At 38.7% G+C, this 12233-nt stretch overlaps 1 protein-coding gene across 3 annotated transcripts in view; it reads left to right on the top strand.

Annotated features, from left to right (window-relative positions):
• The window catches only part of pear1 (platelet endothelial aggregation receptor 1), a 56873-nt gene that overhangs the window by 33154 nt on the left and 11486 nt on the right, over positions 1-12233 (top strand). For all 3 annotated transcript variants that reach the window (XR_010804433.1, XM_066684058.1, XM_066684057.1), the window contains exons 5-13: positions 428-520; positions 5870-5994; positions 6607-6728; positions 6895-7003; positions 7243-7379; positions 8300-8512; positions 9516-9690; positions 9843-9963; positions 10480-10643. Coding sequence is in view for 2 of the 3 variants with exons in the window: in XM_066684058.1 (XP_066540155.1) it covers positions 428-520; positions 5870-5994; positions 6607-6728; positions 6895-7003; positions 7243-7379; positions 8300-8512; positions 9516-9690; positions 9843-9963; positions 10480-10643 (1259 nt within the window). In the remaining variant the exon portion in view is untranslated. The remainder of the gene's footprint in view (positions 1-427; positions 521-5869; positions 5995-6606; positions 6729-6894; positions 7004-7242; positions 7380-8299; positions 8513-9515; positions 9691-9842; positions 9964-10479; positions 10644-12233) is intronic.

Below are 12233 nucleotides of genomic sequence, written 5' to 3'. Positions count from 1 at the left end.
TAATGCAATACACAGTTATTGGCAACAGCACATAAACTGAAAATATTTGATTAATGTGGAACAAACATTTGACACATTTGAATCCTTTTAAATTTGGAAAAGCACTTAAAAAGTGCTTTAAATATACAATAGTGAATTACAAAATGACCAGTGAATAAATGTTATTAATTTTTCCTCCTCAATGAACAACCATCCCCCGCCCAAACCATCATCAGATAAACACTAACGAAATTCATGTGTTTCTGGGTTCCTGTGAGATGACTGAGGTTTTATGAGTTTAAATTTTTAACTAATTACTTTCACCAGCAGAAAATACAACCAACTTCTAAGACTGAAGTTTAATATTTGTGGATTTTATACCTGCCGATAAGCATATTGATAAAATTTTAATGCGTTGTATAATGCTTCTGTGTCCATTGTGTATCAGCGCGCTGCACTAAAGAGTGTGTTCATGGACGCTGTATCGCCCCTGATCGCTGTCAGTGTGAGGGAGGCTGGCGAGGAGACGACTGCTCCAGTGGTTAGTAATGAACACACACACAAAATCTTGTATCTGTTATTTGTGGGGTAACTATATAGACTTCCATTAACTTTTCTATAAGTACAGCTAGTTTAGCCCTAACCCCTTAACCCAACCTTAAAACATGTCTTCACTTTAAAATGTAATTTTATTTTTACAAAGTGGGGACCAGCTGGTTGTCCCTGCAAAGAAGACAAGTACCCACAATATTCCTGCTACACCTACATACACATGCACGCACATTCATACCAAAACAGTCTTTTCAGCAGACAGTGCACAGGCGCCTTCCTCCTCACTGCTGTTATGCGTTGGTGTTTCAGCTCATGTTTTTATTGGGTGACTTGCTGTCTTCCTTTCTGTGCCACCACTTAGATGCTCGTCAATTTAAATGTTTTGCTATGTTTTAGGACTTTGATTTAAATAATAGAGCCTTAAACCTGAGTAAAAGGAGTTTAAACAGAAGAGGAGTTGCCAGTCAGCATTATGCAGGTCATTTAAAACTTATGCAACACTTCAGTGTGCTTTGGATCAGAAATCTGGATCCACAGTGCAGGGCTCTCCACTCTGAGGGGCTTCTGGTGGTTGAGTGCATTGCCTTGTGGAGGGATTACAGATGAAATGGAAACTCTTGCCCCTCTGGATAGAGTCCTCAGCATGTGATTGGCTGCTGGGAAAAATTCTGTCCTCTGATTGGCTGGCCTGTAGAGCCCTCTCATTAGATCACATTGGCAGAATGAGATATGACACTTCCTGAATGCCTGCGCGTTGAGAGAGTGCTGGTGGGAAAGAGGAGAAGCTGAACTTTTTAAACACAACTTTCTTTCCTCTGCCCTGACAAATACAAACGCAGTTCCAGAGGTTCAAATTCAAATAATTACCTAGTGCTCTGGCAGCTGTTATTCAAACAAAGACGAGTCCAAGCACGTGATGGGAATGCAAAGAGACATCATTCATATTGCCACTTAGAAGAAAACTTAACGTGAAACTTTTTTAAACCACTAACTGTTCCGTTGCCTTGCTTTTTCACATAATGTATTATTCCAGACTAAAATAAAGAAGGCACTAGCCAAGGTACGCAGAGGTCAGCTCTCTAAGGAAAAGCTAATGTCATTATCCTGTGTTGTGGGGGGGTAAGAAACTGAAAAAATTTTCCCTTTGGAAACTTGCCACCTTTGCAGTCCCTTTGGATTAACCCTTTAAATGTAAGCACACACCAGCTTGTGAATGACTTCAATTTGAGAAATATTCATCACAGAACACAACACTGACAGATTAACTCTCACACACACACTAAGGACACTTTTGTATAGCTTGTCCACCTACGAGTGTTTTTGGACCTTGGGAGGAAACCCAGACAAACACAGGGACAACATACCAGACTCACAATGTGTGACCCAAGGACCATATAACTGTGTGACAGCAACAATACCTGATATCCCACCCTGTTTTCTTGAGAATCTGAAGTATATCCTTATCCAAATTCACATAAATATACAGGTGTAAACATGTAAAACAGGTGAAAAACAGATTTGCTCATACCACTCTTAGAGGTTAGCAATATATTATGGAAGTGTACATGCATCTGTTTCTCCAAGCCATGTTTCACAAACGAAACCCTACCCAATACAGTTTATGCACATGATCCATGATGGTCAAATGATGGAGGACGCAAACAGATGGTCCCCCACTAAAACTGATTTCCCTGTAGCACACCACATAGAAATCGAATTTCAAAGTGAATAACCAGAGATTCTTTTCACTGCCAAGTGTAAATGCATGAGGCTAAATTCTAAACTGGATGCAATCCACATACATCTCCTGAATAAGTGTCAGAGGGCCATGTACTTACAGTGAAGTTAGTGTTTTGTATAAATAAAAAGACAACCAATCATCAAATAAGATAAGCTGTATCTCATGTTCTGAAATGTCTGTTCTAGTGTTTAACGTCAGCCCCCTCAACCCAGCTGTTTTATCCCACCACCCCCATTGAATTTGTACCACTCACTGTGAATGACTCTTAATTTCATGGAATGGTCCTCATACATTATGTGGAGTGGTTTTCAGGGGTGAGGGGCAGGGTTTTTATGGTTCAGACCTTCACCATGACACTGAATTTTCTCTTGGGGGAAGCAAGGAATTTTCCCACGTCGTAAAATAACATTCCACGTTCAGTGGAAATCTGCCAATTTACTTATAAGTGCTTATTGTGTCTCTGTGAAGAGCTTCAGCTCAGAGGGCATGCCCTTTTTCAAGAGATCATAGATTATCAAGTATAAATATCAGTGAGAAATAGGAAGACTGAGCATGAGAGGCTTCTTTCTGTTCCTAAAATAAGCTGCTCCTGCTCCTCATTCTTCAGTGTGTTTATAATCAACAAGTTAAGTTTATTGCAGAAGATGCCTTTATCCAAGAAGAACAAGAAATATCATAGGACAGGAACATGGTGTGCTGGAGGAGCAACTAAAACATGTTAGTGCTTTGACAAGGCAATGTTCCATGAAGTCTTTGAACCTCACAGACCTCAAGTTGCTGACCTTTCCTTGGTCATTGGTGTCTGTTTCTGGGAACAGGATCACTCCAAGTCACTGCATGGTTCTCACAGATCCTACATTTTGACTTGTAGACATGGAACTTCCAGTCATCCAGTCATTGCTCTTCATAAACAGCAAAGCAAGATTCCAGTATCTCTTCTCTGGATAAAATATTGCTGCGGCTAGAGCTAGGTAATGTAGCTTCATTGTGTTATTGGAAGTAAATTTGATATATATAAATTAGCACAAAATAGCATCCTGCTATGCAGAGTCATACATATTTGTCAAATACAAATCTAGACAGTTAACATGAAATCTTAAGGAGAAAGATATTTATTATTATGTTGGACCAAATCTGGATCTAGCCCACTAGATGTGTTTTAGATAATTAAAAATATGGGGTGAAAGTGATTTGTTGAAACCATTTGCAGTGCTTTGTGGGGGATATGTAGTTCATTTCCACATTAAACACATTAAGTACATAGTCTTGTACCTTTGTCTTTTTGTTCATTTTTCAAAATTTGTTTGGCTTCAATTTCATTTGTATAAGGTCATTATTTATCTGTGAGCTGATTGATTCAGCTGAGAGCTTAAAACTCTCTTTATAAGGACTTTTTTAAATGTCCATAGAGAAAATAATTGAGAGTTTTTCTTCTGGAACCAGAACCGCTTTCGGAGTTATGCCTCTTCATTGGGAGCCACTCCCATGTGGACTTTTTCCATCCTGCCATAATACCCCACTCGCCAGTGAAGAATTAGGTGTGTTCTCCCTGTATGTGCGTGGGTTTCCTCCAGGTTCTCTGGTTTTCTCCCACAGAAACACACATTGGTAGTTGGAGGCTGTGTGAAATTGCTCACAATAGTGAGTGTGTGAGTGACTGCATGAGTGTGATGCTATCTAATGGCCTCTCCAGGACATGATTCTATGCCCAATGATTGCAGGAAGGCTATGTCCACACTGTGACCCTGAACATGATGAAGCAGTTACAGAAGATGAATGAATAAATTATTAGATCTGGGGTACACAGTTTATTCATAAACATATATTCTATACACACATACTTTGAACAGATGCTTAAATATATGCCTCAAAGGGACAGCAGACATTTATACTGATATTACATATTACATCTCATGCAGAAGAGGGACAAAATGATATAGAGTAGAGTACTACAGTAAGAGTATTGCATCTAAATGGCTTGTTATTTATAAATGAACAGAGGGTTGCTGACTTTGCCAAAATGTTAATCAGTCAAATCCAGTTTGGTTGTTTGGTTTTGGACTGAAAGCTCTTCTGCCAAGAGAAGAAGTTAGCCTTTGTCCCTGCCAAATGATTAATCTTCTCTCAGAGAGCCAGTGGACTTGCTGTGATACAGACTCCTGATTTTATTTATTCAACATTCACATTCCCCAAGAGTCTTGCTTAGGGAATTTGACTACACATGTTAAACTGGGATTTACCCTTTAAGGTCAAATTTTGTGGACACTAATCCAGCATTTTACCATCATTTTTAACAAGAACATTAAAGGCGAGTGTCTGCCCCTTTTGTGTAAGAAATAGTTTCTACTCTTCTAGGAAGGATTTTCACTGTGTTTTGGAACATGTCTGGAAAGATTTGATGGCATTTATCAAGGACATTAGTTTTGAATCACAAATTATGCCTCTCCATCTCATCCTGAAAGTACTGGTTATAGCTCCATTCCAAAGAGTGGCATTTCATTGCTCCACAGCCCAATGCTGAGGGGCTTTAAACACAAAACCCACTCTCAAAGCACTGAGCTTTCTGATTGGCACTACAGTTACAAACATTAGTTTTTGTATTGTGGAAGGAAACTTGGATACTCAGAGTAAACCCTTTAAGATGAATTTTAAAGTTCAAAAAGACATTTGGGGAATTTTTTTTTTTAAATATTTGAAACATTTCACTATGTCCAGGGGAATATTTATGGGAGAACTGTCAAATATTTTTAAATGATTGATTTTCCCTGTAAGATTGCAAAGAATATAGGTACTTCACCATCTGCTAACATTATATATTTTCAGTTACAAAATGTTTAAAAAGTGTAATTAAAATGAAGGTTGATGTAAGTGGTAAACATGCTTCTGTCAAGAAGCCAATTAGAATTTTGTTTCTATTTATGAAATACAATCAATTGTTCACTTAAAATGTAGTTAATCTTTTTTTTGTGTGCGCTAATGTCAGAAAAATTAATTTTCAAGAGAATAGTTTTTATTGCATTATGCAAAATGTCTAAAATTTTCTGGAAAATAATTATAAATAATAAGCAAAAAATAAAGAAAGTTTTTTCAAGAGTTTTGAGGCTCTTGTGAAGTGTTATTGATTAAATGTTTAAATGTGCCTCTCGTGTCTGATATCCTAATGCGGACTGTGTCTTAGTCTCCAGATTGAAATCTTATCTTTGTGTGAACACTACTTAAACTGCTCTCTGAGCATCATCTGAACTCCACTGTAAAATCTCCCATTTGGAGCCCATTCATCTTGTTAGCTCCATGCAAACCACTTTCTTGTAACATGATATAGTGGAGCTGAAAAGCAGAGATACTGAGAAGACCATCATCAGTGTGGAGGTTGTCTGGTTCACCAGCTGTTCTTCACGTCACCTGTCAGTGATTTTAATTTTGAGGCTGATCACTGAAGGTTTGCTGAAGAATCTTATTAGTGTGATGGCTCTTTAATTACACAGAGAGTTACTGTTGGAGAAAACTACTGATTGCCCCTTTAACAAGTAACATTCATCCTGGTCTTTGAGAAGAAGCCGTGTCTGATTAAGTCTTTTTCTGTTGTTTGTTGTATAGCGTGTGATGCTCAGCACTGGGGTCCAGACTGCACTAAGCCATGTCTGTGTCAGAATGGGGGTCAGTGTGACGTTCTTTCCGGATCCTGCATCTGCTCACCAGGATACATGGGCACACACTGCCAGGTAGATCCACAGATCCACACACAAAGTACCTGAATTAACTGATTAGAATAGGTGCTTGAATGGTGTTTGTGTATTTTTGTATAATCCTGTATATGCAGTTGAAGTAGAATACCTTTGAAAATAGACATATTTAGAGTAAAGATGTTGCAGCTGTAGATTACTGTTGTTGGTATTCACATTCTGAAACCATGTGTTTTCAGAATGGATATTTTGCAAAAGAAACAAAAACATTCATGAGTGTAATAATGGAAAAAATGTGTTTTTCAAAGCCTTTCATTCATTTGTCACTCATTCAAACGCATTTGGACTATCTTCATTGGTCCATTCTTTAGGTAAAAAAATGATCAGTTTAATCAAAAATGTAATGCAGCCATAAGCTTTAAAATAGCTATTATGACGTATTATATCATATAGTTTTGTAGGAAGTTAGTAAAGGTGGAGGGAAAATGAGGGTCTGTATTCTGATGTGTCAGAGTCTGAACCAACTGGTCTGCTTTGCATTTGAGTGTATTTTATAACTTGGAATATATGCTGTTTATTTTATTCAGCTCTTGGTAATGCTACCCTGCAGTTTCCAATGCAACAAAAACATGACGTATATTTATTTTTTAGGACCTGTGCCCCAAGGGATTCTTTGGGCAGGACTGTCTGCAGCTATGCCAGTGTGGAACTGGAGGCTCCTGCAACATAACTACAGGAGAGTGTGTGTGCAGAGACAGAGTTACTGGAACACTGTAAGCGCTTCTTTTATTTTCTGTGTTTATTGTTTATCTAGCCATGAATGTGTAGCCAGGCAGTGTACATATATTTCTTGGACATTCCTTTTGTTAGTAAATTTCATATGACTTTGTGATTTCTCAGCAAGAAAAATCCACCTCTTTAAATCTGTGTATTACTCAGATGTGATGAGCCCTGTATGAAATCCCGCCGGTGCCCAGCTCGCTGTCCTTGCCAGAATGGTGGCATCTGCAAGGGCAAAGGTGTATGTCTTTGCCCACCTGGATGGACGGTGAGAAACTCTGGTTAAAATAAAATAGTTGTGGAAATGTGTTTGTTTCAAATGTATACATTATTTCTGTGTTACTAAAATACATTTCACAGACACAGTGTTGTCTTTTGTTTGTCTAATTATTGACAATACTGTAGTCTTAATTGTTTATATTTTTTAATCCTACATAAAGTTTTGGCTAATTGTAGATGTATTGCAGTTGCTTAGGATAAATTCAGGAGTCTGTCTGTTTCTGTCAGGGGTCAGTGTGTACGGAGCGCTGTGCAGAGGGGAGGTTTGGGGAGAACTGTGGTCAGGAGTGTCTGTGCCATAACGGTGGTCACTGTGACCCAGAGACAGGCCACTGTCACTGCACTGCTGGATTCACTGGAGAGAGGTAAGTGTGCAATAAAATGTAGTTTTAATGTTAAAATGGGCAAAGAGCTAAAACTACTTTATTTTTGTGTTAGTTGTATTCGTTGTAAGCGAATAATCCCAGGTTTTAGTTCAGTTTTAATGGTCCTGCTTTAAATTTTGTGATTGATATTTGACTAATATGGCCTTAAGTTCTACTTAAAAATGATTTATTTCTACAAGCTATATCACCTAGGTGGCTCTATCATCAGGTGGTGCTATACTAAAAAAGGGGTTTATATTCTACAGTTGGTCTGAAAAAAATATTTAGCTGTCCAGACACTATTACAGAGAAAAGCCAATAGACAAACACACACACAATAGTAAAAAAAAGGTTTTCAAAAAGAAAAAACATACAAAGTTTTCTGATGCTTTAAAAAGAATTACTTAAACTTGAGGAACATTTTTACAAAAATGTACTACACTTGTTACTAAACAGATTTCAGTGTAGCTGAATCAAGTTTTAGAGCAGGAATACCAAGCTGTGCAGTGTCAGAGTGAATGGGAAACATCAGGCTTGAGTGTCCTCTCTGTTGAACTGTATGTTTAAGAACAGCATGTGTTTCTAGTACAGATGTTGGCTCAGTGGGATGAACCCTAAATTTAGACTGCTCTTTGTGGCCACACCAGCAAAAGGTATCTGACATTTTAATTCAGTACAGTGTATAAGATTCACTGTGTCCAAGAGTTTGTAGACACCCCTAATTATTCCACTGTTTTCATGGCTGAATGCAATCAACATTTTTGAAAATGGTCTACCCCAGAAGTGTAGGAGTTTTGACTGCAGCAAAGGGTAGCAAACATCTTAATATACTCCTCATGTCAGTGGAGATGCTGGATACGTTTGTGTCCACAAACTGTGGTGTTTATGTATAATTAATTCTGAATATTTTCTCTGTGCAGATGTAATGAGGAATGTTCTGTGGGTAGCTATGGTCAAGACTGTAAAGGTGTGTGTGACTGCACTAATGGTGCAAGGTGTTATCACATTCACGGGGGCTGTCTGTGTGAGCCAGGCTTCAGTGGTCCACAGTGCTCTCAGAGGATGTGCACTGAGAGGTCCTTCGGCATGCACTGTGAACACAGCTGCCTCTGTAACCCCCAACACACTCTCAGGTGAGGACTGATATGGCTTAAAAATCCCTGACATCTTTAATATGTTTAAAAAATTGATTAAATACTCAAAATATTTTGTAATTATTGCAACAAAAACCTTTACATCTTTGCAACAAACACCTTTTCCCCCATATTATAGTCTTTCATAGGGTGACACACTCACACATTAACTCACACTCTCACACCTACGGATACTTTTGCGTCACCAATCCACCAAATGTGGGTTTTTGGAGCACCTGGAGGAAACCCATGTAGACATGGGGAGAACACATCAAACTCCTCACAGACAGTCACCCGGAGTGGGACTGGATCCTGGAGCTGTGCAACTGCGACACTACCTGCTGTGCTGCCGTGCCGCCCCCATATAATATTTATATATTTAATATCTCATATTGATTTTATATCGTGAATTTGCACAAATGCACAGCATCTCATTTGAAAAAGAAAGAAATAAGTTCTGGTTTACGACCCTTGCTTCTTCACAGCTGCAAAAATTAAGATGGCATTATGCTTTTGAGTCACTCTTTTTGAAACATAAATATCATGAATTTTATTAACAACAGTAATTTTGGCTGCACTCAGAAATAAAATCTAAATGTTCAGAATATATCAAAGCCATAAGAATGATATAATTAAACTAAACAATTCTTACTATCTGGATAAATAGCTTTATAAATTAATATAAGTTGACATAAAACCTTTGCACAGCAGTGGATTGAGCACATTCAAAATTTCCTTGACGCACAACTTGTTTGACACATGGAGCATTTTGTCGATCCCAAGAGATCACGTCAGAATGCCTCTGGTCCTGGATACTGACACCTCTCTGGCCAGGAACAGGACTTGGATGGTCCAAGAACTGTTTCATAAACATGTCTTGGCATCCAAATATAATATGCATGCACACACAAATACTCAGACAGATGTTATATATATATATATGTGTGTGTGTGTGTGTGTGTGTGTGTGTGTGTGTGTGTGTGTGTGTGTGTGTGTGTTTCAGTTGTCACCCGTTGAAGGGAGAGTGCACATGCCAGCCTGGGTGGGCGGGGCTTTTCTGTAATGAAACCTGTGCTCATGGTTACTATGGTAATGGTTGTCTGGAACCCTGCCTGTGTGTGAACGGTGGCGTATGTGATGTGGTCAGCGGTGTGTGTCACTGTGCGCCGGGATACACAGTGAGTCTACATGTATTTCTTGTAAACTTCCAATGACTTTTATTATTTTTCCAGTAATTCTTATTACTCTGAATACTGTGCACAGATCTCTGTGCTCTGGCTTTATATGATTCTTTATATGAACTAAGTGTGTTATATTCTGCTTTGTGCAGGGAACCCACTGTGAGAAGCAATGTGAGAGGGGACTGTATGGAAAGAACTGTTCCTCGGTGTGTATTTGTAAAAATGCCATGGCCTGCTCACCTGTGGATGGAACCTGCTTCTGTAAAGAGGGTAAGCTTTGATCGTGGGAGTTAATCACCTGTAGTCAGTCAGTAAACTAGTGACTTACTACATGAGAGAGGGAGTGTATTTAATTAATGAATGCTTACAGAATTATTGCATTGCCGGCTTTTGTTTTTTCTTTGCTTCTGATTCCATTCCCAAACTCTTGAGCAACACATTTCCTAGTCCTATTTTTGGTTTCTATTTATATCTACTTTATAATCTCCTCTCATCATTTATGCATGCATCTGTCTAATTAGTTTTTTAGTTCAGTACTGTTAAGAGAGAGGAGTCAAGAACATTTTTGTTGACATTATACGGTATAACATACCATTGCCAGCATGTTTGCTAATGTTTCCTTTTACTCATTAAAACCTGTAAAACCATTAAAACATAATCAATAAAAGTGTAAAATCATTACATTACTCACTCAATATCTGAGCACTCATTTTGCTACCGTGCTTTCGCCATTTCATGGTGTTTGTGTGTGTGTGTGTGTGTGTGTGTGTGTGTGTTTCAACTCAGGATGGAGGGGTCCTGACTGTTCTGTTGCATGTTCAGAAGGGACATGGGGTCCAGGCTGTAATGCTACATGTCAGTGCATTAATGGTGGTCAGTGTGACACAGTGGATGGCTCGTGTACATGCACAGCTGGCTGGAGAGGAGCTTTGTGTGACCAGCCCTGCCCGGTCAGTGGACACTTTACAGTAAAGTTACTTTCAGCTGCAGGAACCTCAGATATAGACTTTGATGTGTCTGGGTTTCTCCACTCCACTATGTCCCATAGCAGATGTGTCTTCTGTACAAGTGCATTAAGATCATTTGCGTTATAATGTAATATAATATAAACCTGCTAAATAACATCATTATCACTATAGTATGTAAACCTACAATCTCCCATTTTATTTCTTTACCATTAAATTAGTTCTTGTCCTTTACACTGGGAGAATGTTTAAATTAGAGGACCTATAGTGCACTAAGAATATTATGACATAACCTACTCAGATATCTTGATATACACTATTGCAGGTGGACATTAGTCATAAAAGTAATATCAATACCATATACTATTCTACTATACCGTACTATAAACCATAATGTACTGCCCAGTCATATCAGAATATTATGACTAGGGATGCATAAATACATAAATACCATTTTTTTCCAGCCGAGTACGTGTATTTTTGTACTTGCTGATATTGATGCCTATACTTACTTAGAATTAAGCAATCAGGAGCAGTGCGTAATAGTGTAGTCATTAATTATAACATTTTTTTTTATTAAAACCTTTATCGTTCAGTTCTGGAACTGTCCGTCTTCCATTTAGCATTTTCCCACACCACCAATCATTTAAATTTCCCTCTGGGATCAATAAAGTATCTATCTATCTATAAATTAGTAACTTGAGATGCAACAAGCTCTTGATATGCATTTGTACACTGCTGTGCACCTTTGGTAAGACCGTTTCTGTTATACGATAATGGCTGGGAAGTTCTGCACTTTGCAGTGTTTATTCAAGTGTAGCAGCCTGATCTATGGCGTCAGATCAAGTTCAAAATTTGTGAGCAGAGAAAATAATTTAATTTGAGGATAAACCACGTCAGACAACGAACAGTGCTCTTGCAAACGGGAAAACACTTCCTGGGAGGGAAAATACACTTAGAGTGAAGAAAAACACACCTTGTTCGAGGACAGTCAAAACAGTGCGGAATATTCACTGCTCTCAGATTCTCCCGCAGTCCGATTTGCTGGGGTTGCCATCACTGATTGTGAAATAATTCCTGATTGCTGATATTTTGAATTGTCTGCTCATTAGCACAGCAATGTGCACTAGGCACATTGCATTGGATGTTGGTATCGGAGCCTCGTTTGTGATTGAGTACGAGTAAATGAACATGGTATGGGTATTCATGCATCTCTAATTATGACCATGCCTAATTTGGAATGAACTTGGCCCATCACAGTCACTTTTAGCAAAGGGCCAAATGAGTGTCGTGGGCAGAGGCCATTGTTTGACTGATGTGCCAGTGACATGACAGTAGTGTTCAGGCAGAACAGTGGTAGAATCTGAAGGTGTACTGAGAATAAAGTTCTTGCACACTGAATGCCTTCCAACGGCATAACAGCAGTTCCCTTGAAACCAGAGGGAAATGACAACACCTGTGATTGATATGAGTAGAAGTGGTATCACTGCAATGGGCATGAGTACCTCTGGATACCTTTCATCACTTAGTGTCCATACCTTAATGTCTCACAAGTGACATCTGAGACATAGGTAG

Source organism: Hoplias malabaricus, chromosome 10 (genome assembly GCF_029633855.1).
Source record: "Hoplias malabaricus isolate fHopMal1 chromosome 10, fHopMal1.hap1, whole genome shotgun sequence".
NCBI lineage: Eukaryota > Metazoa > Chordata > Actinopteri > Characiformes > Erythrinidae > Hoplias > Hoplias malabaricus.
Note: the sequence above shows the minus strand (reverse complement) of the source record. Positions and strands in the feature narration are given on the sequence as shown.